At 35.4% G+C, this 27,814-nt stretch overlaps 4 protein-coding genes across 6 annotated transcripts in view; 2 read left to right on the top strand and 2 right to left on the bottom strand.

The window, feature by feature from the left end:
* Positions 1 to 10,409, top strand: part of LOC128866307 (nephrin) — a 74,028-nt gene extending 63,619 nt beyond the window's left edge. Inside the window, exon 15 of the mRNA XM_054106933.1 lies at positions 10,208 to 10,409. Within this exon, the coding sequence (XP_053962908.1) occupies positions 10,208 to 10,270 (63 nt within the window). The 3' untranslated portion in view covers positions 10,271 to 10,409. The remainder of the gene's footprint in view (positions 1 to 10,207) is intronic.
* Positions 3,233 to 14,553, bottom strand: LOC128866316 (cytochrome P450 307a1-like). Of its 3 annotated transcripts, XM_054106954.1 has the most exons (3): positions 14,099 to 14,553; positions 13,952 to 14,052; positions 3,233 to 4,739 (listed from the first exon to the last, which is right to left on the bottom strand). In XM_054106954.1, exon 3 carries the CDS (start codon positions 4,639 to 4,641, stop codon positions 3,484 to 3,486), a length of 1,158 nt encoding a protein of 385 aa, XP_053962929.1. In that variant the 5' UTR covers positions 4,642 to 4,739; positions 13,952 to 14,052; positions 14,099 to 14,553; the 3' UTR covers positions 3,233 to 3,483. The 3 variants fall into 3 exon arrangements, with proteins under 3 accessions (XP_053962929.1, XP_053962937.1, XP_053962921.1); XM_054106962.1 differs by lacking the exon at positions 13,952 to 14,052; XM_054106946.1 differs by lacking the exons at positions 13,952 to 14,052; positions 14,099 to 14,553 and adding an exon at positions 7,804 to 8,320.
* A 1,812-nt stretch (positions 14,554 to 16,365) lies between these two features.
* Positions 16,366 to 21,865, top strand: LOC128866290 (E3 ubiquitin-protein transferase MAEA). Its single transcript, XM_054106898.1, has 7 exons — positions 16,366 to 16,857; positions 17,454 to 17,559; positions 18,453 to 18,728; positions 20,076 to 20,200; positions 20,256 to 20,398; positions 21,125 to 21,197; positions 21,254 to 21,865. Exons 1-7 carry the CDS (start codon positions 16,489 to 16,491, stop codon positions 21,350 to 21,352), a joined length of 1,191 nt encoding a protein of 396 aa, XP_053962873.1. The 5' UTR covers positions 16,366 to 16,488; the 3' UTR covers positions 21,353 to 21,865.
* A 1,306-nt stretch (positions 21,866 to 23,171) lies between these two features.
* LOC128866298 (mitochondrial import inner membrane translocase subunit Tim17-B) lies at positions 23,172 to 26,439 on the bottom strand. Its single transcript, XM_054106911.1, has 4 exons — positions 26,288 to 26,439; positions 26,092 to 26,235; positions 25,234 to 25,411; positions 23,172 to 24,266 (listed from the first exon to the last, which is right to left on the bottom strand). Exons 2-4 carry the CDS (start codon positions 26,233 to 26,235, stop codon positions 24,064 to 24,066), a joined length of 525 nt encoding a protein of 174 aa, XP_053962886.1. The 5' UTR covers positions 26,288 to 26,439; the 3' UTR covers positions 23,172 to 24,063.
* Positions 26,440 to 27,814: the final 1,375 nt, after the last annotated feature.

Below are 27,814 nucleotides of genomic sequence, written 5' to 3'. Positions count from 1 at the left end.
ATATGCAGAAGAATCGTCCTGGCCATTCCCAAGTGAATGGCGATCAGTAACTTTCCCCACTTGCGTGGACTTCTACACATGGATCCATCCTCCCAATATTTTGTTTATGCGATTTTATTTAATTATTGCAGATTCATGCGGTCTATAGAACGTATCTATAGTTATAATATGGGACTAGTGCCCTTTTTTATGCGATTTTATTACATTATTTCAGATTTATGCGGTTTTAGCACTTTTGAAACGTATCCATAGTTTTACTATAGAACTAGTAGCTTTTTTTATGCTGTTTTTTTTATGCTGTTTCTTGCGGAACGTATCTACCGCATAAAAACAGAACCTACTGTATAAGTTTGTACTAAAAGTACCAATCTTTTCGATGAAAATATCGAATTACAGCTCATCACACGTAGTGTAACAAAGGCGAAAACTATATAAAGGCGACCCTCGTATTGCCAGCAAGTTAAGCTCCTTTTTCATCTCCTGTATGAAGCGGTTGTATGGTGCCTGCCTTAAACATAGAAGGTGTAAAGATTTAGAATGATTTTCAGAGGTGGGACACTTTAAACTACACCGAGTGTATCTCTGGGTGTAAGTTTGTAATTCCTGCTGTCTTACGTTGAGACATATAGGCCAGTAGAATCATAAGAAATTCTAAAAATATTTACCTGTACCATAGATCGCAGGGTCGACGTCGGGTCTAGATATTAATTTTGATAGGAAAATCCCACACGGGAAAGGTTGGCAAGGCTCTTTGTTTGGGTATCTTCTCACGAGGATCACCTCTATTTTCGATTACTCGTTCACTGCAGCGTTTTTCCACGCAGAGGCTGTGCAGCAGATTGGAACCGAAACTTTAAGAAGAGACTTATTCACATTTAATGGCATTCAATCGGCAATTTGGGCTATATCAATTTCAATCCTAAACTTTGAACTGGATTGAGATAAATCTCTGCAGGAGCTAGCCAAGTCGAAGTAGAACAGTCTAAATTTCACCTAGGCCCCGGGTCATAGAGGTATTAAGAGAAATTGTTTGGCAGAAGATGCAAAGCAGAATACAACCAAGCAGACTCTTCTTCGAAAATAGCGCAGTAGAGGAAGAAACGATTTCGCATCTTGTCTGTTGCTGCCCCTTCTATCTATCTACGAGTAATCTTGGACAAGAAACTGACTTGGGAGGCAATGCCGTAAAGCCTTTGGTAAAACCATGGGTCTGAAACCTGCTGTGGTCCCATGAATATACACAGCATTATTAGACCAATCATCATTTACGCTTCTGTTCTGGTGGAGAGTCGATGTCGTGAGAATGAGTAATATTCGTTCTCTAAATCTGGAGGATATTCACAAATTTGCCAAAGAATCTGGAAAGTTCTCACAGGACTAACTAACTACCTTTGTCTCTGTCTCTATTCTTTCCTATCTCTTTCTCTGATACTTTTCTTCTTTCCTCCTTGGCTATCTACCCTCTTTCCAGAGCTCTAAATACAATGTGCTTCTTAGCCTGAGTGTTTGAGGAGCCACCAAACCTCTTTGTGCTCCTTGGCTCGACCTATTCAAATTTCAATTTTCAATTTCACCCCCTTCTGTACAAAAACAGCTTCTGTATCTGGGAACTAATTTTTACCACTTTAAATCTGGGGGTGGGTATATACAATGTATGCATATGCAAATGTCTAATGAATTGTGTACGATGTTTCCTAGCCAACCAAGAATAATTTAACGAATGAGCAACATGAAGAAGTTAATTGCTTGAAATAAAAAAAATTTAATGAGCAACCCCCGAAGTATACAGCAGCCGAAAATGAAATTGCATACAAAACCGTGAACTCCTCCGCAATTGTTTTTGCGAGAAGTAATTTTTACAACATGCATACCTTTAGGTGCAGAAAGTAGCATACGCTACAAAATACCACTTGTAAAACTTGCCTTCCTGGATTTTGAAGCATGAAAGGAAATTAAGCTCACTGGGAGGATCCTTCATTGGTAGAGTCACTTGCTGGAATGTATGCTGTAAGCACCATTATAGCCTAGACAGACGGCGGTGTTAATCGGGTTGCCGGCGCAGTTAATATTGATTAAAATTGTAGTGTAACAGACGGTTGTTACGCGGATTAATGAACAGCTGATTTGCTTATTGGATAGTTTTGTCAGTAAAATATGGATTGCAGGCAACAAGTTCTGTTATTAGTTGCCCTGATAATAAGAAATAAATAAATATTTATTTAAAAAAAGCTTAAATTGCAATTCCTCCAACTGCTCCGAAATATCAAAACTATTCATGTAATCTCGAACGTGTTAGTGCAAACTAGCATTGCATCCAGTCTTGCTTGTTCTTTTTTTTTAATTTTCATTATTTTTCATTCACAGTAGATCTCAACTGTCATTTTTCGGCAATGTTGCCATCGGAAATTTATCTATTCCGCTTAAATTATGAGAATGAAGTCTAGTTACCAATCCGAATTAATTGCACTTCATTCATGAGATAATTCCGAAATAAGTCCTTAATCCCGATTAACGCCGCCTAGGCGACTGTCTAGGCTATTAACCAAAATGCTTCTTATATCAACAACTTAACTACAGGCCGAATCCTGTCTCTGTGAAATTCAAATGAAATGTTGGACAAATATTTGAATGATTTTTTATTAAGAACAACAATAATATTTTTAGTAGAATTTTACATAGTTTTGAAATTAACTTAAATCGGAATAATAAAAAAATACATTTCCGATAGAAGCAATTTGTCAACGACCCTGTTAAGTTTAACTGGGATAGGTAATTAATATATAAGTATAAATAATTAAGTATTTTATGAAATTTTAAAACATTTTGGGTATTTTAGTGTAGACATTTAACCAGTACAATCAGCCCTTAGTTATGTGATTATCAATTTTGACATCGAAATTTCCTTGATAAGATATTCGATTGTGGGTGCAAAGTATGTTTTAAACAAAATGCATACCTTTCGCCTATTTGTCGCTAAAATTATATTTTAATCGTAAGCGCAAAATTAATCATCCAATTTAATTTTTGAATAACTTTTTTACTAAAAAAAATATTTTGTGTGGTTAAAATCTTTATTTTGACCTTTCCGCGCTCCATTGTTTGTCTGTATACTGCAGCTTTCTAGTTCACAAGTGTCAAATAGGATTGAAGTACGGCGCCATTTGCAAAAATTATAAATAGGGTGATTAATTTTGCGCCACATATTAAATTTTGCCAAATCTTTTTTTTATAATATAGTTAGCTAAAATTTAAATACGAAAAAAAAATATTTTTTCTGCTAACGTTCTAAATCATAGAACATGCGTCTAAATAATACCAAAAGATAAATTAACGAATAGATAGATGTTATGTAGCAAAGAAAGCGTTACTGTTTCAAATTTTTAGATGAATAGTGAAATTTTAGATGTACCATATACGTTTTATACGTACGCATATTTTAGAATTTCTAGTGCACAAATTCCATAAATATCATAAAGTTTTTATTTAAAGGATTTTATTTCTATTTACTAAAACTAACGGTATCGCTTTTGGTGTAAGTGCAATGCTCCCTGTTTTTATATGTACAGTAGCGTTGTCTTCGTAATTGATATCGTATTGCCTTAATATATTTGCTATTAAAATAAAACCAAAGCCTCGTACTAAATTCTGTCCAATGCACGTACGCTTTCCAATACTAAATGGTAGGAAAAATGGTATGTTTTTCTTTATCTGCGGAAGAGAACTATTTTTTCGGTTCAGCATCGACTCGTTCGGTTTTTCAGAAGATGTTCCTGTTAGAATTTCTGCAGAGCTGCTCGGCCCGCTAACTACTTGTTTGGATCCGGTTTTCTTACACGGCTGTTCCAAAAATCTTTCAGGTTGGAAGTGCTGCGGTTGTTTCCAAAACAATTTATTATGGTTTAAGTTGTAGTTGTTTATAAAAACGATAGTGTCCTTTGCAACACCATAACCAGATATTATAGTATCCTCGGTTGCCACGTGTGGAACTATGGGTGAAGACGAACATCTTAAAACTTCGAAAATGGTTGCCATAGTGTAAGGCATTTCATCAATATCATAAAAACTGATCGTTCGACGTTCTCGTGTTGCAATTGAATCGGCCTCCAATTGAATTTTTTTCGCAACATTGCGGTGCTTAGCCAAATACATCAGGGTAAGCATTACTAGATTTCCCACAGCTGAATGTCCTCCAATAAAATCCTCCAACATAAATATTATTGTATCCCGCGAGACATTCATGTCCTCAATGAGACTTTTAAGTAAAGCATCTGTGAAGTCATCTTCAGATTGGTTTTTAAATTGTTCCCGTTCTTTTATAATGCGGTTCATAATAAAGCAACGTATAGTAATGGACCAGTGAGTTATCTTATTGATGTAGTTTCTGTAGAATGGTGCCAACCAAGGTAAAAAGTCGAAAATATATCCTTGGTTTATTTCCCAAAAAATTTCATCGAAAAACTCAACTACTTTACAAAATTCCCGGTCATCATGTTCAAAACGTACCGAACACATATATCTAAAAAACATGTTTGCGCAGGTGCGTTGAATAATAGGTTTGATTAATATCGGTTTACCGCCATTGGTTTCTTCACTGAGCTGTTGCATTAGTATGTCAGTCTCCGAACATCCAATTTTTGACATCTTCTCAAAATAGGGAGATGAGTTCCGCGGTGAGCAGTGCCGCCGTGCAAGGTTGCGGCGTCTTTTTTGCAAAAGTGACCAGTCACAAAGAGCAAGAGCTATAATTTAAATGAAATTCGTGAATCCTTTGTTAAATGTTTGTAATAGTGTAATGATTTTCTTAAATATTTTAGGAACATTCTTGTAGAATGTTTAGGGATGTACTAACAACTGAACAAAAAAATAATTAATATAAAATTCAATAATGTAGTTGAACTCGAAATCTTTATTTCAGTCTGTGTCATACTTCGTCGAAAGCAAATTAATCGCCTAGGTTAGGTTAGGTTATGGTGGTAGTCGGTCTGTACGACCAACTTACTTAAACCTTACAAGCTCGTTGTGATACCACATTGCGACATGGGAGGCTCATTTATTTATCTTCATGAAACCATTTTGTGGCTCTTATGAAGCCCAGGATTAGTTCTATCCACACGCCATACAGTTCCGTAAGAGAATTAAAAAATAGTTACCAAGGAAACTTGCTCTGAGTTTAGCTAACGCTGGACAATTGCAAAGGAAGTGCACAACTGTTTCTTCCTCATCTCTACAACTTTTACAAATATTCATGGGAGAAAACTCCTAGTCTCAAGAAATGCCTACCAACTAGCCAATGGCCGGTTACATAAGCCACTACCTTCAAGATATTCTATTGAAAGGCTAAGCAATCCATTTGTCTTTTTCTTATTTATTCGCGGCCACAGTAGCTTAGCTGTAACGCATGTGCCTTCATCTCTCCATGACCGATTGGCCTCTTGGGTATTATTGTTTCTGATTTGCCCGTGGCCATAGGTATCTCAATGGTATTTCTGTCACTAATTAATCGCCTAACGCTTGAGTAACGTTGAGAGATATAATAATCTTAGCACCGCTTATTTTGTGACGTGTTCTGAAAGATTGATGTTGTGTCGAAATATCTGAATAAATTATTCTTTGAAAATAAATTTTTACGCACTCGGCTACGACGTTATGTAAGTTTCAAATCAAAAGAAAAATAAAAACACTATAAATTAACTTCCCAAATTATCGCAGTAATCTGAATATAATAATAATAATAAACATTTTAATATAATAATAATATAATGTATATTACGCCTATTTGTGGTGTGAGTCATGATGTTGTTCCACAAATGGAGAAACCTACAGTTTTATGCCATCTCCGAATGGCAGATGGTATTTTTATGAGGATCTTTTACACTCAGAAGCTTGCCATAGTCCGCCAAGGAGCGACCGTTATTAGAAAACCATATTTCTATCATTTTGTGATCCATGCCTAACTATACCCAAGGATGATGGTTTACAAAGTTTGGCTATCCAAAACAAAATGTGACAGTTACGTCGGCTATCACGTCATTGGAGTTTCGACAGCGGTATTCTACCCACTCGATTCCCACGTATTCACCCAGTCCTCCCATCACTCGTTTTTTAGACAACAACCACAGTTACGCCAGCAAATCAGCTGCTTCCTTCAGAACCGCTAAGCGCATCGGGCGAACGGTCCGATGTTTGCCACACCTCTAAAAACAATGCGCCGGCTGGCCTTGTGGAGAGGGTGGGATAGGTGAAAAAAAAAATCCTGACAAAATTACAAAATCTACTAAAATGAAGACACAACCATTTATCACTGTAAAACGACCAAACTAAATAGAAGCAACAAAATATTAAGCTAACCACACTACGACAGGCGGGCATACAAGAACAAAAAGCGAAAAACAACAAAATGCTCTAACAGACAAAAATCTTTTTTAGGAGGTTACCCACTCGCTGGGGACAACTTTAACCCGCCGCATGGTTAGGCTTTTGAATGAACAAGAGCTTGAGACCGACGCAGAACACCTTCACTGAGATCATGTAACAGCTTTCGAAAACAACTGTCCCCAAGGAAAAAATTACTTCCCCACGTGAAGTTCCTTGATGGAACAAAAAGCTTGGACAACTAGCGGGCAAACTTCTGCTTAAAACATTTTTTCCGGGACCTGATGGGTCGATTCTGTCTACTCCAGGATGCCTCAGGGGGTGTACTCTCTCCGATTCTGTGGACCTTGGTGTGGTGCTTGACAGAACCCTCGCTTAGGTGCAGTTCCGGGCATACTTCTTTATCTATCATGATAGAGAAGAAGGCTACCTTGGGAGCACTCAAACTTAATAATATTTCTGACAAAAGAATCAGGCATAAATTTACCTTGTATCATCCTTGCTGAGTTTCGCAAAAATACGGAACTTTTTCTCGAGTTATAGCTTCTCAATTTGACAATTTCGTTCCCACGTGTCGGTTGTACGCTATCGGAACAACTTTTATTTATATCCGGTCAAGGACTGTCAGTCCCGTGGCATTCAACAAATATGTATGTATGGGGAATGTTTATGCTACTACAACAAGAAAAACAACAACAACGACGTAACAATGTTGTGTACCTTGGCATACACTTGGACCTTACACATCAACATTAAAAACTCGAACATATAATATATACAAAATCAAAAATAGCAGAGAAAAATATCTAAAAAAATTGCAGACCCTTCCGAGTCCCATTGTTACTGCTCTCACACATACAATGGACCTATCACGTGTACAACGAAAATATCGCTCCGAATTAGTTACAGAGCCCACCCAAAGGAATGCGATGAAGATTTAAAAGGACTTAATTTTCCTCTAAGAGATTCAGTAAATAAAACCAGGTATAAAAATAAAAAGAAGATTATCTAACCAGCGGCGCTACTAGATATTTACTCATTATAATGAGACGTAGCCGAATGGGTGGTGAATGACTATCATTCGGAAAAGCGTGGGTTCCAATCTCCGTGCATAAAACACCAAAATGATAACACATTTTTTTAACATCGGTCGCCTCATGGCAGGCAATGGCAAACTTCCGAGTGTATTTCTGCCAAGAGAAAGATCATCATACAAAAATAATTTGCCGTTCGAAGTCCGCTTATAACTGTAGATCCCTCTATTCGTGGAACAAACTCAAAACGCACATGTTTAGAAGAAACTATTCACTAAAGATTTCAAGATTTAAGGCAATAGAACGGTATATGATTTGGCTGGATTTTGATATATGTATATGTTATTAAGTTTTAAGTAACGGAATAGATAAATTGACACTTAAGTTATGCTCTTACAATTGTTTCTGTCTCCTCCAAACAGCTTGTGGTATCGTATGAAATTTGGTCGACCGCCGAAAAATTTTCCATTTTGATTAAGTACCTCTCGAATCAGCTCCAAATTGCTCACGACAATACATCTGGTAGACCCTAGAGTTAATGTGTAAATATTTCCAAACTTCTTAGAAAGTTCCGTGAATGATTGTAAAGGCACTTTGTGGGAAGCTAATAGGCCAAGGCTGCCAAATATTGGCCAAGGAAAGGGTCCCGGTGCTTGTTGGTAAATTTGAATCATTCGTCTTGAAGATTCAACTGTTATCACTTTAATCTTACGAAAATGGTTATATAATATGGGAATATACAAACAACCAAATATTATAACTATTAAGCAACACGAAAATAACATCGGCGGCATTTTTTAAAATATAATATTTATGGTATCAAATATTCTTGATATGCTTCTAGTACGTTGAAGTAAATAACCCTTAGATCGTGTAAGTTTCACTATGAATAAGTCCGATACTCCAATTGACACGAAAGGTATCAGTGCTTACTCGACGTTTTGAATTGAGCATAAGTATTTTCGCCACTACACAGTGGCCCAGGAACGCTAATTATTGATCAAAATTCAAAGAAAAGATTTCAGATATGCTGTTTATTGTTTTTGGGATCGGGTAATTGCGATCAGGGCGGCCGCCGTAGCCAAATGGCTTAGTGCGTCTCCATTCGGAATTCGGAGAAAGTATGTTCGAATCACCATGGAACACCAAAATGGAGAAAAAGTTGATTCTAATAGTGGCCGCCCCTCGACAGGCAATGGCAAAACTCCAAATGTCTAATTCTGCCATGAAAAAGCTCCTCATAAAAAAAATATCTGCCGTTCGGAGTCGGCTAAAACTGTAGGTCACTCCATTTGTGGAACAACATCAAGACGCACGCCACAAATAGGCGGAGAAGCTCGGCCAAACACCCAAAAAGGATGTAAGCGATCTGAAGTGGTTCAATTCACTTGAAATTTGCTATCCAGTAGTTCTTACTATCACAGATTTAGAATTTGAGGTCATGTTAAAAAAAAATCAAAACAACTGATTTAGTATGACTGTTTAATTTTTACACCCGTTTTTGATTTGCTTGGTTGAATGTAATTAAAATTTTTTGCATTTTACGAATATTAAATCACATTTTAAAAATTCAAATCGACGTGGATTGTAGAGCTTTGGTTTTGTTTTAGTTGAAGTTTGTAAGTACTAAGATTCCGTATTTTTGTGAGCTGGAACTCAGAAGTTTTTATATCACTATGAACTTTAGTTAGTAAAACTAAAGCCTCTTTAGAAATTGGCAGGCATTTTTTTTTTTTTTTTTTTCGAAGACATGATAGCATTTGCTGTATCCATTGATCTATAAAACATATTCCTAAAAGATGCAGCTCTATTACTTAAGTTGCTTTGTTGATTTCTTTAAATTTTGAAATCCTGCTTCATTAAACAGTCCTACCGGTAGAATACTCGCACTCCCGTAAACAAGCATATAATGAACTTTTAGATATATGGGATACCATAAACAATATTCCACAAAAATTTGTGCAGTGCAAGAACAAAGTTTATCAAATTAGTTTTAATCCATTGTAAGCTGAATAGATAGGATCGAGCATTTTAAGCCGAGACATTCACCAAGTAGTGCAGGACTTTCGAAGGCTCTGGAAACAGTGTTTCCATCGGTTGTGTACCTGAGTCCCCTGATTTCTATACACCAACTAACAGTCCCAATATCGATCGTAGTGAATTTTGTAAAATGCCCAGCGTGACAAACAAATTGACATCACTAATGTTGAAATCAACTTCATTGCCTTTTTAGCTCAGTTTATATTCTGATGCCTTTATTGGGACCTGTTATTCGGTGTTTGGCTGAGCTCCTTCTCGTACTTGTGTGATGTGTGTCTTGGTGTTGTTCCACAAATGGAGGGACCTACAGTTTCAAGCCAACTCCGAGCGACAACTGGTTTTTTATGAGGAACTTCTGCATGGCAGAAATTCTCCTGGAGGTTTGTCATTGCCTGCAGAGGGGCGACCGCTATTAAAAAAAACTTGTTCCGTTTTACTTTTCATACTTGGGAGTACGACATCTCGTTGCAATATTACAACTAGATATGTTTGAAGTCGACCTTCCGTTCCTTAAATCTTAACTGCATCCTTCCGTGCAATTCTTACATTCTTACTTGACTTTTGTCTACACTTCTTTAGATAGCTTTCTTATAAAAAAGGAGGTCATTAGGTAAAAAATCGTGTTCGAAGTTAAAAAAAACAATTCATGAAAAACTAGTACTTTCAACTAATAATGTAAATATTTATACTAATATTAAAACTGAATATGATGGTAAGATTCGCATTCATACATTTTAACTCTGACTTTTGGTCACTTTTAGGTGCCACCTGGCTCACTGTGCACCGCTCCGTTTTTGGAATATGCTAATGACATGCCTACGTAATCTGATGATGGTTGATATCTACAAGAAAAAGGGCGGCACCAAAGTGGATTGGAATTTATGTGCATAACTTAATATTTTAAATGGTTTTACGAAAGATTTAAACTTAAAGCTCAGATAAAGATTATTTGATTTTGAATAAATGGAGAAAATTGTTATAGATGTAATTCAATGCGAATAAATTATTTCATACTTCTACAGATGGTGCAGCTGTTTTGCAAACCAAATCCGAAAATTCTTGCTTAAGTAGTAAAAAACAATGCCTAGATCCAAAATGAAATTTGCAGAAGCGAAATTTTGTAAGCCCGAAATATCACCCATTCTACATTTTACCAGTGTATCCCACTAAAATACATTCAATTTCATCAACTTACCCTGTATTTGTTGTATAATACTTGGCTAATTTTTGCTGTTTAATGCCCATTTTCTCTATTTCGAGCTAAATTATCTTTCCCATTTTCTGAACTATCTGTTATGTAGCATGTGCTGTCGACAAATTTAACAGGAAGTCAATTCACTGGTTAAGATTTGTTCCTTCGAAAGCACCACCTGCATTGTTTTTATTTTATTGAGAGGCCAAAAATTATCAATTCCAAGTCCCTCTCTTAATAAGGAAATGACTGACTTAAAGCGCCAGAGAAATGTTGTGAAAAGCAGCATCCAAGCTGTCGTTGGATCCGATTGAGTTGGACAGCCCACTTTAAATTAAATATTAAATTCACATAGCGAAAAGGATATGGAATGTCAGTCGAAAATAGAAAAAATTGATGAGGACGGCACGTCCCGTGGGGAGTTAGTAAACATAATTGTTGAAGCAAAGTCCATAATTAAATCAATCATAGCTCTAGACCGCCAAAAATGAGTTTGCCAAAACTTAGCGGCCAATTTTCTGAGTTTAAAAACGTCATAATTCTCTTCGGAAGCCTAATCCATAATGATTCTATGATAACAGACATTCATAAATTCTACCATTTAGCTATCTGTCTATCTGGTGAATCACTGGGAACCTGGAAAGTCTTCCAAAGAGTCTTTAACAGATTTTCGTAACTTTTTGAGCTGACAAGTATCCCAAAGCCATTTGCGAGATCGTTGCTTATGATGATAGATACAGTGTCAGCTGTTCGAAATTGCTGGATGATGATGATAACAACATAACAAATGCGATAATGCCGCTTAGTGATATTATAAGTTGATTCCACGACCAAGTCAAACTGGGGAGAGGGACTACATTTTCATGAAGGAATGGAACATCCAGTTCCTGATTAAGACCGTCAACGACCGCCAATATCTACAAACCAAGCCAGGGTACGGAGAAAATAAAGTTGGCCTTAGTGTAAATCTAAGGATCATTACATAACCTTACCATACCTTATTTTTAAGAGTCCCTCTGCGCAACAGCGATTAAAGATTCAAGAAGTTGGTTCCCTTATGCATAAAATGATTGCAGTGTGACTCCTGCATCAAATGCAGAGCGGATCGGTTGCACCACTCATTATACACCCATTTCTGTGACTCATTTCTTTTGATGCCGCACAGATCTCTAATGTCATGCATACGACAAGTATACCAGATCGTGTAATGATGGCTTGTCAATATTAAGAGAAGCTACGTAGAACACCTCCGGGCAAGAGTTCTGCTAGATTCAGGATCACAAGCAGAGCGAGAACAATTTTCTTAAGTTTTGTCTCTTTGGCTGCAAATAAGACTGACAACCTTGAAAGATCTGGAACTTCGCAAAATGTAGCTGGACTTCATGAATGCATATAGCGAATTAGGTCACATGAACCCAACAAATAATAATATAACGAGTGACCCACATGACCCTTCCACCTGAAAGATCGATGACAAAATTACGTGTTGTTTTTCACGCATCGAATCGAAGCTCTTCTCGAAATGCGTGGAATGAAATATTATTCGTTGGATCGGCATTCAAGGAAAGGTGTACTCGTATCCTTTTATATAAATATGCTTTTACGGCGGATATTACTAAAATGTACCACTAAATTCTCATGCGCGAAGAAGCAGAAACTTTCAGATGGTAGTAAAGAGACGGCACTCCTTTAAATCACTTCAAATTTTTTGATTTAACACTGTAGTATACGCCGGTATTTACAAATATATAATTGGCGCGTACACCTTTTTTGGGTGTTTGGTCGAGCTCTTCCTCCTATTTGTGGTGTGCGTCTTGATGTTGTTCCACAAATGGAGGGGCATACAGTTTCAAGCCGATTCCGAACGGCAGATATTTTTTTTATGAGGAGCTTTTTCATGGCAGAAATACACTCGGAGGTTTGCCATTGCCTGCCGAGGGGCGACCGCTATTAGAAAAAACGTTTTCTTATTTTTGGATCTTTCACCGAAATTCGAACCGACGTTCTCTCTCTGAATTCCGAATAGTAGTCACGCACCAACCCATTCGGCCACGGCGGCCGCCATGTGGATTACTTATAGGATCCAAAAATTTAGCATCTGTATGATGTTATTAGAAGTGGGATAGTTAATATATTAAATTTGAGACCACTCAAGTTAACCAAGTGGTTTACAAACCAGTCATCAATTTTAGATTTTAAAGATGCAGACTCCACAACAACACTGAGAATCAATTGACTGCCGAATAAATATTTATTTCGATTTGTTTAGATAACAGCTTTACTAATTTACGAGCCACCAAGCCAAACATATTTAGTTACTACAGTTATACATATATGTACATATATATATGCCTTCTTCTCCTATTTATAGAGTGCATCTTCTTGTTCTCGTATAAATGGAGATATCTATTTTCTGCAGCTACCTTCAATAAGCATTCCTTGGTTTGTAAATACTGATTCGAGTACCAGCTCCCAAATTTGTGGCATCGCCCACGCTTTAATACGAACGTATGGCTGCTGCGTATATATCGTAGCCTATCGGCTGGTGGTACGAAATATGCACTGCTGACGGTGGTTTGCCATTGTCTACCTAAGGGCGACCACTGTTAGGAAAAACTTTCAATTGGTGTTTTAGGCCGGGGGGTTTCAAACCTGTGCCTATGATCAAGTGGGTCGAGACTGTAACGTAGATGAATTGAATAATTCCAAGCTCCTGAAAGAGCCTACATTATGGCGGAAAAATATCCACTTCCAACTCTCTACAGAAGATGAAGCATGGGAGAAGAAGGAAAACGTACACATTTTAGTTGTTCAAGCTTCTGAACCAAATGCAATTTTGAAACTTATCAAAAGAGTTTTTTCTAATCAAAAACTGCTTCGTATTGTCGTCGCAAATTTTCAAGAGTTCAATTTTATTCCGAAGAGAGTGGCACCTATTAAGCGCATCTCTCCCATATGATGCCATGTTCCCATTGCTCTTAAAGGGAACCACATATTTACGGTACCAACACCATGCTGGGGCAAAAGCATTGGGTGTGCTTCTTCCAGAACATATTTGGTTGGTTAATGCTCAGTAGCCTGTAGTCGTACCATACGTACCAGTTTGGATAACCTAAAAAACTTGTAGCTCTACCCACAAGGTAACAATCGAACCCAACCACCCCGAACTGGTTCAAGAACACCAATATTTTCCGCAGCAGTGGGTTCCGGTTCACTTTGTCGCAATCGTCCCAGAACAAGACAGAAAGATCCACGTAGCAGACCTGGCAACCAAAGCGGGCATAATTAAACGTTCACAAGCTCGTCTTCTTACCGATGGGTATTGAATGATCTTGATCCTGTCGCGGGGGCCGGAGTTACGCCCATTTTACTAATTTCGACTTAAATTCGAACTTAAAAAAGTAATTTAATCACCTGCAATATATATATATCAGCAAATGAAATACATTAATATACTTACACTATATCTCCACCTACTAAACAGCTGCATGGGTTCATTCATCTTGAATTTCAAGACGCTCTCCCTCAGAACTCAACGACATGAGCTACACCACAGTAAGGATGATAGATTACTCGCTTTGGCCAATAACTATGATGAAAAACAAAATTGTGAGAGAACTTCGTCTGCCACGCCAGAGGGGTAATTCGCCAGCCGAATTCTGCACGATCATTACATGTATTCACTCATCCAATCAGTCCTTGTTCAATAGCAGAGAAACAACATGAGCGAAGACTGTGTTGATTTTTTTTTTCATATATCACTAACACAATCTTATCACCAGCCGAAATATGCACGATAATTTCACGTCAAATTTACACACTCGTCCAATCAGTCGTTGTTCAGACGGCAACGTAGTGACATTGTGTTAAATCGTTTACGTATATCACTAACACATTCTTAGTTTTTTCGTAAACACACCGATCCATTACCCCTGCTACGTCAGCCCACCAACTGATTCTGTATAATTCGCTGAGAGCCGGCTAACGGTCTGATATCGGCCATACCATTAAAAACCTTTTCAACATGGCACAACAGTAAATAAGTGATTGAGCTTATGAACAAAGAGAGCAATACAATGTATAATATAGATAGCAAATGTACAATAATTATACAACCAACTTAATTTAAATTTTCCTTTTTAGTTATTTACACAGAAAATAAATAGAATAAAATATTAAAATAATAAATAAAATAAAATTTCATCAATTATTCTTATTATAGGAAAAATTTATTTAATTTCTGCATCCTGCGAAATGTGCGACGTCACGAATACAAAAATAATAAATATGGCCAATGCGTTGTATACCGTATACATGGGTACTAAACATCCAACCTATTGTACAATGTGTTGATCCAACGGTTGGAGCATGTATACTCTACATAAGAACCCGCATCGATATTTTGGGATGTATCGCTTAAATATATCAGTTCCCTTTCAGCATACAATGTTTTCTTATTACCCTTATACTATGTTTGGACTTACAAGTTGCATGCGCTTTTTGTGGAACTTGGAATTGAGTCTGTTCGCACCGACTCCTAAAGCTAATACTTACTTCACAGCCGTGAAATTTCATCAGCAACAGGTATTTAGCTTGCTAGCAATATTGATTGTCAAATGAGAAGAAACGTCAAATTTATGAGCATCTCCCCGAAAGCACTTGGCAAATTTTGGAAAACAAGCGTTTTTAAACATATTATTACACATATGTATTGATACAAATATATAACAGGTGGCGTAAAATTAATCAATTATGGAAAGATTTATAATATTTGCAAATATCGTCCTACGGCAATCATATTTGACACTTGTAAGCTAGACAGTTGCAGGATACAAACAGACAAGCAATGGAGCACGTAAGGGTCAAAATAAAGATTTCCGTCATTCAAAATATTTTTTTTTTTTAGTAAAAAGTTGAATGGTTAATTTTGCGCCACCCGATTAATTTTGCGCCACCCTTTATAAAGAAGATTTACTTACACTCTTTCCGAAAACGGTTCGCTTAAAAATGTCATGTCCTCGGAGTATTCTAAATCAGGCAATTTACTGGTAAACCAACTACTAATTTCCGCTCCATTTTAAATGAGACGTATGTTCATTTTAAATAGACACAAAAATATTTTGCTAATATCATTTTGATATCATGTTACACGGTGAATTCACGGAGTGAACTGAGTACTACTTCGCTGTGAGATACATAGGATATTTCACGCATTTCGACATCCAATTCACATAAAACGTAAACTTAGTACCATACTTTGTTTTCTTTGGCATTTCTAGCCTTTGCATATACTTCTATTCCAAAACGTATATCAAAATAATCAACCACAGCGAGCGAATGAGATGTCAAAACAAGAACATGAATTCGCCTTAATGTCGACAGCAGATGGTGAGACAGAACTCGCCAGAAGATACGAGATGTTATATCTAGAAACTACAATGGTATATACATATATACAAGCAGAGCTGTATGCATAAAGTATTCGGTCTTAGGTTGTGTTGCCATTAATTTATAAACTTTTACCTGACAATCTAGTGATTGATCTCAGAGAAATTATTGTGAAAAATTTATTTGGATTTTAACGTAATAAATATATTTTTATGATTCCTTATCATGTTGCTCTGCATAAATTATGCATTGATTCCATGAATGGTAAAACGCTTCGCCAAAACGACATATTATTCCGATGTATCGAAGATAAATATCGTATCGACTAAGACGTCGATGTTTTCAACACATCCACAGTCGTTGTAAATATTATTATAAATCTATAAATTGTGTGAAAGGTGAAGTTTTAAAGTTGATAGAGTAACAAATAAAGATAAATATTTTGGGTTGTTATTTTGAACGATGGCGGAAATTAAATCGTTGGAACATTCTACACTTAAAGTTCCCTACGAAGTTTTAAACAAAAAATTTCGATCTGCTCAAAAGAACCTGGATCGTGAATTGGATCAGATTCAGAACGTGTCTAGGGATGCAGAAAAGATCTTAAACAGAAACAATGCTTTGCCCACCGTCTTCGAAGTGAGTAAACTTGTAGGAAATGTTGTACAACGCCTTCAAATATTAAAAAGAAAAGCAGAGGAGAGTTTATTGGACGAATTAAACGCTGGATTGGTGTGCAAGCGCAAACTGCAACATTTGCGAATTGTTGCTCCACCGGATTCTCACATTAGTTTGGATGCGTGGCAGGCATCAATGGACCAGTGGAAAAGAGTGAGTTCAAAAATGTCCTATTTATTTTTTTCTTAATAAAACATCAAAATAGAACGGTATTCACTTACATATAAACACCATTGATTAAATTAAAGTTATTTTCAAAATTGTTTCCTTTGTTCAAACCGTACTTTGAACATAAGAAATAAGACAATAGCCATGTTTTTTACGCGCATATTTGTCTGCGTTTACAGCAAAAACAAACACATATCGCCTTTTGAAGGACCCTTTATATGTATATATATCGGTGGTGTGGATCTTGATATTTCTCCACAAATGGAGACACCTACAGTTTTTTGCCCCCTAAGAACGGCAGATGTTTTTTATGAGGAACTTTTTAAAGGGGGAGAAATACATTCAGAGGTTCGTCATTGCCTGCCGAAGGCGACTGTCATTAGAAAAAAGCTTTGTATTGGTGTATTGTGTGAGGGATTTCGAACCCATTAAAAAATTTCGCTCCTCTCGAATTTGAGAGTAGACTTGATGTGTCCTAGATATCTCATTTAATTTTTAAAGACCCTCACTTCACTTTTGTTTTTGAGAACCTCCCAAGTATTTTATATGAATAATTTGTATATTTGCTTCTTTTATTTCAGATTCGAATGGATCGTATAGTAATCGAACATCTTCTACGAAGGGGATTTTATGAAACTGCTGAATGCCTTGCAAGGAAATCTGATATCCGACATCTAACTAATCTAGGTATTAACATTTTTTTAAGAACTGATTTATTATTTATTATTCAAATTGCCAAATCTAGCGATCCCACAATGTTTAAGGGGTTACATACGTCCAGAATTTTCAAAAAATCGATTTTTTTATATTATAAAGCATAGTATCTTAAGAATATACTGTGAAATTTTCATGCGGAAATTTCCAATATTATAGCTTCTACAGCCCATTAAGTATTTAGAGAGTGGTCCACGCGCTCCTGTACCTCAAACTTTAAACTCATTTTTTTTTCGAAACTCGTTTTTCCAGCACGGTCTGCATGATAACTCATACAGTTTTTAATATTTTTTGATGCTGTATTTTTTTTAAAATTCGAAAGTGTTTTCTCTATAGATTTGACTTTTAATAATTTATTAAACAAATTTATAAAAAATTTTATAATTATATTTATGACGTAAAACGCATACTTTGTTTTTAAAATGCCGTACATTGCAACATTTTTCGGAATTCAAAAACTCGGCTCGACATACTATAACAACAACTTTATTTTACAAGATTTTTTTTTACTTTTTACAGATCGAGCAGCAATTCTATGCTCTCTAAAATTATAAATAATTGGATTTGTGGAGCTTTTTCAAATTAATATATACCATTTTACAAAAATCATTAAAATTAAAAAAGGTGCCAAAATGTTAATGTTCGGCTACGCCGACCACGGCGAATTCATTATTTGTTTTCTAGGTTCTCAATACTTTGCTTTGACAATCAAGCTTACAGAAGAGTGTTGTTGGTCTAGTACCACCACCCTTAAAGAATAATGAATATTCTTGTAAAATCTTTTAAGCACAGTATCTACTATATTTCCTCGATTAACATGTGTACATTTATTAGAAAAAGCAGCTAATTCTCAAATAATGTTACAGATATTTTTCACACATCAAGGGAAGTTGAGGATGATCTTACCAAACACAAGACCTTAAAATGTGTGTTATGGTGCATGGACAACAAATCTAAGCTTAGAAAAATTAATTCGAATATGGAATTCAGCTTACGCGTTCAAGAATTTGTAGAACTAGTTCGAAGTGATAACCGAGTAGAAGCAGTGAAACACGCCAGAAAATATTTCCAGGCTTTCGAGAAAACACAGCTCAAAGAAATTTGCAAGTGCATGGCTTTATTAGCTTATCAACCAAATACAGGTAAGTCATTAAATGTTTATTTGACTATGAAAGGAAATCCTATTTTGTTTTTCAGTTCTTTTGCCACTGAAATCGAAATATTCAATCTCTAGACTTAAGATTATTTTTGCAAGAATAAGCTACGCCTCTTTTAGTCCGAATTTATGAAGTTTAGTTTAAAGAAAATTATTTTGCAAAAATCATAGAAACTGGAGCGATTTTAGATTAGTAATCAAACAGTTAAAATCCAATATGTAGAAATAAATATACATTTTATACTTCGATGCTTCGTGCTTCGTTTGCTACATAAATATAAAAGTCGAATAGCAATTTTTCATCGTGCAAAGCAAGCTGAAAAGCAAATGAGATGTAAAATATTTCAAATTTAGTTAAAAAAAATTTCGTTGAAAAGGATAAAAAAATTTAATGTACAGAGTAGTGCAAAGGTTGAAATTTTAGTAAATAAAAACCGATTTCAACAACAACGGTTAGTTTTATGTAGATACTTTTCGATGAATACACTAAGGATTCGTAGTTAAAACCTGTAAATTTATTGAATTTAATAAAACATCACAATTTGTATAAGAAAAATATATTCAATAACATTTTTTTTTTTTAATGTCAGCCCCTGGGAATTCTCCAAGTTAAGTCGGAAGTCAAGGCAATTAATTCATCATTAAACTGTAAACACGGCGCCCGCCGTGTTGGCTTAAGAGGTTTGCCAAGGATGATTCCAATCATGGTAGAAACGTTACATTACATTTTAATTGTTGTTGTTGTTGTTGTTTTAACAGGAATGGTAGCCCCGTCAGTGTAGAGCATATCACCGGCCGTCTTCGTCTAGCTCATCTAGGGGTAGGCCCAGGAAACATGCTGTTTCGACAGGTTGGGTCCAGAGGGAGAGGGGTGTTAGATGAGTCGGTTTTAGGGGGCATGTGAAGAGGTGGTTAGTGTCGTGCGGGCACTCCCCATGGCAGCCGGTTCTACGTTACCGGAATGACTCGGGTTTTTCCCGACCAAGGGCTGCAGCCCCAGCATACTAGCCCTGTCTAGTGAACAACATACATTTTACTCGTGACTTCATTTGATTCTGTTTTATCGTACATTGTCACACGATTGTTGAAAGCAGCTTAAATGGCTTCTAGTAGGTGACTTTTTTTATTGATTTGACACGGATCGAGGTTATCAACCAAACCCGAAGTGAATTGAAAAGTTCAGTTGCAGAGCTTCCATGCTCTTCACATCTTCTCATGCGCTCTGAGGCAAAGTATCCAAAGAGATTTAATAACTGCGTACTTACTTTTTAGAATACCAATTTTTGTAGAGCTACTTCTTTCTCTAATAAATTATATCTTTCTTATTTTTTAGAAACCGAGCCATACAAAAGCTTATTTAGTAAACGGCGTTGGAAGGATCTTGCATTGAACTTTCGGAATGAAAACTATCGACTGTTTCAACTATCAACTCAGTCTTTGTTAAGTGTGGCAATCCAAGTGAGATCATTGAATACGATTTTTGAAATTTACAAATAAAAACATTTTCGTGTAGGCTGGCCTATCAGCATTAAAAACGCCACAATGCTATTCATCGAATTGTAAGAGTATTCATTGCCCTGTTTGTCAGGAGGATTTCAATCAAATAGCAAAGAATTTGCCATATTCACACTGCGTGCAGAGTCGTCTTATTTGCAGGTATGATTCGTAGTATGATTAAGAACTTCTATAGGAGATTCACAAGTGTCGTATTATCGTTTGTCTTCAAGTTTGGAGCGGTTGAATAAATGTTTACAGGAGTTCAAACCGCAACCAACTATTTTCTAACTGTGTGAAATTTCATTATATGACTTCTGTGGTACTCTGCGAATCCTCTAAATTCATTTTTAGCCATTTAAATAATATTTCATCATAATAGATTCAACGGTCGTATATATATATATTTATTTGGCGCGTACACCCTTTTTGGGTGTTTGGCCGAGCTCCTCCTCCTATTTGTGGCGTGCGTCTTGATGTTGTTCCACAAATGGAGGGACCTACAGTTTCAAGCCGACTCCGAACGGCAGATATTTTTGTGAGAAGCTTTTTCATGGCAGAAATACACTCGGAGGTTTGCCATTGCCTGCCGAGGTGCGACTGCTATTAGAAAAAACTTTTTCTTAATTTTGGTGTTTCACCGAGATTCGAACCTACGTTCTCTCTGTGAATTCCGAATGGTAGTCACGCACCAACCCATTCGGCTACGACGGCCGCCATCGCTCGTACTTTTATTGAAATTATAAATAATAATGTAAACGTGACTATTTGAAAACTTTAGACAACCTTTTATTTAAATGACACAAAAATAAGTTCAAAATATGAAATTTCCGTTTGACTTAGATAAATTTAAAGAACAATTTTTTAATCTCGTCCTTATATATGTAGAATCACTGGACTTCCCCTAAATGAACATAACTTGCCAATGATGTTGCCGAACGGTCAAATATTTGGACAATTGGTAAATCCAGTCCGTCTTCGTGAAGCGATTTATTTTAACTTTATTGTTTATTTCAGGCGGTACCAGAAATAACCAAAGAAGATGGCGCTGTGGTTTGTCCCATAACAAATACAACATTTTCGAATCCAAAAGTTGAAAAAGTTTTTGTAATGTAAAGTAAATGTTGTAAAAAATTATTAAGTAATAAATCCGAATCGACAAAACAACGTATAAACCTATAAATTTAAAGATGAATATTTTATTTTTGCTAATAAACGGGCTATCTGACATTCAAGTTCAAATTACATCTTATCCTTTGTGTCTTATATTTTAAGTTATCAAGTAATTGTACGCTACTACGCTAGATTAGATATGCATCAATGTGTTTTTCATTTAACAGAACACAACAGACGCTAAAAAAAAATTGGTTTAACTCAAATTTTACTTAAAACTGGGTCTACGAAAACCTGTTTTTTTTTTTTACCAAATCCCTAGAGTTAAACATTTTAAAATTTATTTTAGTTTAATAATTAAAATGTATTTATAAATAAGTAAGTTGTGGCGTATTCAGATACTCTGCAAGGAACTCACAGCCATTTGTATAATGTAAGCCCCTTACTTAAGAGACGAAAATTTAGGGTATTTTCAGGAATTTTTTGTACAATAAAATAATGAAAAACGATATTTAATTTTTTAGGCTTTTTATTTAACTTCTTTTACATACAAAAATTAATTTTTTTTTATTTTAAAAATGTCGCTGGAGTTGACCCATCCGGAAAATTGTACCTGGACGGTGTTGTCCATTTTGGCTCTTCTATTTGTCTGAAGCACAACAACCAAAAAAATTAATAATCAATATGACTGCAGCAATGTCCCGCTACTAGAATAAAAAAACTTACAAAATGGCGCGGTTTTGAATTTGACACTCTAAAATTCGAGTTTTTGAGTTCTTTATTCAAAAAAAATAAAATAAAGTAATTGAAATAATAGGATTATCATACGAGCGTATCCATCTACTAGCCATTGATGTTGTGAACAACATAATTTCAGACGATTCGGTTGAATAGTTTTTTTTTTTTTTGACAACACCAGGCCGAAAAAAGTCGTTTCGAGAGTGAGTTTAAAATTTTAGGTACAAGAGCGCGTGGACCACTCTCTTCCTAGTTAATGGGCTGTAGAAGCTATAATATTGGGAATTTCCGCATGAAAATTTCACAGTATATTCTTAAGATACTATACTTTCGAAAGATCGAAAAAACAAAAAAAAAACGATTTTTTGGAATTTCTGGACCACCGAGTACGCTTAAGGTACGCCACCCATCTTACAGCAATAACCTACAATCAGATATGTATGCATTTCAGCAATGGTACGCAACGAACTATTTATATCTCAATGATATAAAAAAATTAAATGCAACATTTAACAGAAAGCCAAAGGTTGTTTATTCAACTACAAATTAAATCACTGTGTACTAAATCGAAGTCACGAAATTAAATATCTGGGTGTTTTTTTGACGCCAAGCTGTCATTTTGATTTCCTTGTCTCCAAAGTATTCCAAAATACTAATAACTTCGCAGATCTTCAAGCATTTAGTCACTTTTTATTGCCTTGATGAAAAGTCGTTTCGAATATTGCGCGTTAAGAAAACCAAAAAATATGTACAAAATTCGCATTTGCCAAATGGTTCTCACCATTATATCGGCACATGGAAATTGCTAGACCTAGTCATTGTCTGATAGAAGAATATACTTCTTGTTAATTTTTGTTTACAATTTTATCAAAAGGCTTTCCAATCTCTTGTCTCTCATATCTCGTCCTATAGTCTTAGAAATAATCGCTTGTTTGTTCGTTCAACTAACAAAACCAATTATTTTCAATGAATAAATCTGTCATCCGATATGCCCCATTGTGTAATAATTCAAACTTAATATTTTGAAAAATTTAACTCATTTTATTAGTCTCTCTGCAGACTGAAAATAAATAAAAAAGATGCATATTTGCTGTATTGCATTTTGTATTTTCCAAATACAGTCCATTATTTATTTTTGAAACGATATGATCTAAAACTAATTAAATTTTTATTTAATAAGTTTAATGTCGTTATATAGTAAAAGTAAATTTCAAAAACTTTAAAAATTGTTTCCTGTTACTTTTTCAATAAATGTACATGTAAACTACGATGCAAACAAAAAATCGCCCGTTAACTTTTACAAAAGTTGTGACTTCGGCATTTCGATAGCATTGAACATTTCGGAGCCGTTGTATTTTATTCCCTCACAGTAGATAAATATTAAATAATATACTTCATTTCTAAGCTTCTATTGGAATAAAAAGTCGAATTGTACACCGTTTTGTTAGAGTAGTAGTTGAGAAAATACAAAGATTTCATTTTTTTAGAAATTCAAGAAAGTGGTGTGGCTGCCTTCGACTTTTAAATAGTAACATACAATTTTGGTTTCATAACAGAAAGTCAATTAAACTATCTTAAAGCTACCCTAATCAATAAGCATAACTTTAAATCATTTGGAAACCATATTTATTCCTTTACGTATGGGTTCACCAATTATCTAATGAAGTAGGCGAAAAGTTTTAGCCGCGAAGTTTGTAATTTACTTGGAAAGATACATGTGTGAGGACTGCTGTTTTTAGTTACACAAGTTGTTAGAAGTCTTTTAACAGTGAAAGGCAGAAAACCGAAAATATGGCAACATTACGTTCTTTCGAAGAGCGAAGTCCTAAATAGTCTGAAGGCCATTATTTTTTATTTGAAAAAACAATTATTCGATATGCCGTTTTACAAATTTGAGTTCCTTCCAAAACCAATTAAATAAAGCCGAAGATTATTTACAGTTAAAAATTATTTTAAAGTTCGGTTGTTCTACATATTCACTGGTACTGCGATTGCTGTTGGTGTGTTTGTCCGAAACCGAATGATTTTGATGCACCTTCCAACACCGTCGGATCTTCGGTTGGCGGTGTAGGATTCCGGAATTGTTCCGCCGAAAGACGTGTAAATAAAATTCCAACACCTTCGATTAATGCCAGCAGAACTCCTCCAATTATAGCACTACCCGCCATTGCAGGGATTCCTAAAGCGATAATGGAAAATTATATTAGCTTTCAAATCATGGTAAATCAAACAAATAAGATCTTTACTAGAGTCTAGAAAAACATATTTATATCAGTATGCATAAAGTATGTTCTGCACAGCTATGCAATACGGAATTTTGGCAATCACTTGTTTATACTGCTAATATAGAAGTATTACATATATGCACATTTACATCTAATGAGATACTGTTAATAGAACCTTTACACAACATGAAATACGGGCTGGCGATAATTTTTGCTTGCTTATACAACAAAAGTTCTTTTTTAGGTTATGAGATTCTTCCAGCAAACAACTAATGTTTACATCCTCCTCGAGGCTCTAACAACCTATTGCCTATAGAGCCTTTATTTTTAGTCTAACTTGTGCCTCATTATATAAAGGTAAAAGTCGACGGCACACCAATACCGGCGGTTAACAACCTCAACATTTTTGGTGTTACCACTGACCTAACATCCCTCTCCTCTCCAGCTGAACTCAACCCGTTGAAAATGCACTAGCCAAGGCCTGGTGAGCTGCTACAACAACTATTAATCTATACGCTCAATCTACCAGTTCACTAATATTAAATATAAAGAAAACATCAAAACTTTGTACTTGTGTAAACGTCATTAAATGCTGGTGGTATATGCTAAATCTAAAGCGATATATGTATGTCCTTGCATTGGCTCAAAGTGTGTATGTAGTATAGATATTAAAATACTTTATATTTATTATAAATACTTTAAGCTCAGTGAATACAATAAACTGTTTCTGGTTTCAAGCGGTAGACGAATGCTCTTAGCCCTGGCCATCATATAAGCAAAATATAGGAAAGACTTGTAAAAGCCAATTTCAATAGTAAACCATAAGATTACTACAGGTCCTTGACATGTTGTAACTCACACAATACTTGCTTTTTAAAAAATGTATGCATATAAAAATCCAGGTATTATAATAATAATTACCATTTCTTGCTGCTAAAATTCCACCAGTTGCAAATCCACTTATTATGGAATTCCATGGATCCTCTTTTTTTCGGAAATGTACCAATGTGCAGTCTATAGTACTAAACATTCCTCCCCAAACTGCAAAATTTCCTGCAATCACTGGAGAGCGTATTTTGATAGCAGTCAAACTCCCAATCTATGTAAAATATTTTATTAGTTCACTTAATAATTTTATTGCCTTTTGTTTCTATACACTTAATAAGAAATTATATGTTCTTTATCAAAATAGTCATACACTTTAAAAAGCATTTCACCTTACAACATATCACCGTATTTGATATATCAGTAAAGGGCTGCCGAATACATGAACTCCGAACAAAATAGTGTAGCTCTTTTAGAGTCAGCTTAAAAGACGTATTTACTTTAGAACTGCGTTCTAAGTGGAAAGTGAAAACATGATTTTGAAACTTCGGAGGAAAATGCTCGATAAACCAATGCGATAATTTTTCATTCCGTCTTCATATTACCCTGACTCGTAAATGTCACAAAAAACTAGTAATATTTGGGTAGTCCCTCTGATTACGAGTTATGGCAATTCCATTGCACATACATATATACATATATATATATATATAAATTCACACACCAGCGCACATGTCGCAGTAATAAAAATAAGCTTGGAAGCAAGTCAGAATACCGATGATGCAGCAAGACATCATAGAGATATCCCCATAAAAGGGATAACGGGACCTATTCTAGACTTTTGAACATTAACCATATTTCACCATATCCAAGCCAAATTTGTACAAAATAAATTTTTTCATATTGTTTGATTATAGTACGAACGTGGTGAATTACATTATATAAAATATTTACCATGCGTTTATTGAAGCCCGATGGCGCATTACGAAATCCTTTAATGGCTTGGAATACTCCACCTCCTATACAACCCATTGCGAAAGCACCACCACAATCATCAATAATCCTGAATGGACACGGCTCCCTAGCATATTCTTCCATCTGGAATTAATTGATTTTTATGTTGTTTTTTTTTGTCATTTCACGTATATACCTTAACTAATACAAAATACTCGAACTTATACACAAATTTTAACGCTTAACGATTTTTAACCTCAAACCGTTAAAAAGAATTATTAGTTACGACTATTGTATGGTAATAGTGAAATGTAGTAAAATTAGAGATCCTCGATGTCCGTACTTACATGACAGTATTTCTTTTTTACTCATGCTTTTATCGAGTGTATTATTTGGTATCGATACTTTTTGCTGAATTTGCTATACAGTAGCTATCAAGGCGAATTTATTACAGGTGACAGCAAACACATATAAGTAAAACCCTACATGTATTTGTTGTTGCGTTTGGTGCAAGCATCATGTCAAAATCAGCAAGCAAATGTAAACATACGAATGTAAACATACCAATACATACAAACAAAGCATATCATTTTGACGTAAGCCATACCTACGGCGAAAAATTCAGCTGGGTGAATGCTGTCACCTTATTAAAACCACCTTGGTAGCTATGTAGCAAGGATCATTAATTATAGCTGGTAACACTAGACCAACAACAACGTGTTGTACATAAAAATATCAAGTTAAAAGAAAGTAGAAACGAAAAAGAAGACTAACTAACTATGTTGCGCAGCCGAAATAAATTTTGAGTTAGAATCATACGACAATAGTGCCAATAGAACGGCTTTTCGTCATATCATTTTATGCTGACATCCACATGCACGCGGTGAATGAAAAATTTTCATTGAAAATAGCAATTAGCCAGTTTGCCAATATCACTTTTAGTAGATTTGCCTTGCTATTTAGCAAGAATGATATAATACAAGATTGCGTCTGCCAATTTCGCTGCCACGTCATACTCTGAGAATCTACAAACAAAAGGAGGAGAAATCACTTGTTTGTAAAGGGGGCGAGTGGCCTAGAATAGAAACTACCAAACATTTTTTTTATAATTCTTGCTTTCACAATATAACATGGTACTTCGTTCTCTTTAGTTTGTATAGTTTATAGACAGTCTTTTATTTACTGCATATATACTCAAAGCGGCATTTAGTTCTAGTGGGTTGATTGCATAGTTTTTAAGATGTGCTAGTTACGAAGCGTATAGGTTCTCTGAGACCGCAATACACAACTCAGCTTATTATCTCAATATGTAAATTTAAAAACAGCATGTTTCTTGGACTTTCCCTCTGACAACATTAAAATCTAAAACTATGATACATTTCTCATGTATTTACACACTCGTCCAATAAAATATAATTGAAGTAAATTGCTTGCAGAAGTTGCAGTTGCACTCATGCTCTGAATTTTCGTATTCACTTTTGTTGGGACCTTTTTGCCGGCCGGTCATTTGCTTGCTCTTTTTCTTATTGTTGGAAATAGGAGAGAACAAAGTAACAAAATTTTCGCTATAAAATTCATTAAAAGCTTTATTTTTCCAACACTGAATTAACAGCAAATAATAATAATAATAAGCAAAGGACAAGCAGAGGTAGTGAACTGCTACAACAAATGTAACAAAGAGAGGTACCAAACAAACTGCACTTAGAGGTTTTAAATTGTGCTT

The sequence above is a fragment of the Anastrepha ludens genome, chromosome 2, assembly GCF_028408465.1.
Source record: "Anastrepha ludens isolate Willacy chromosome 2, idAnaLude1.1, whole genome shotgun sequence".
Classification (NCBI taxonomy): domain Eukaryota; kingdom Metazoa; phylum Arthropoda; class Insecta; order Diptera; family Tephritidae; genus Anastrepha; species Anastrepha ludens.
The sequence above is the reverse complement of the archived record's forward strand: the minus strand, read 5'-3'. Positions and strand labels throughout refer to the sequence as shown.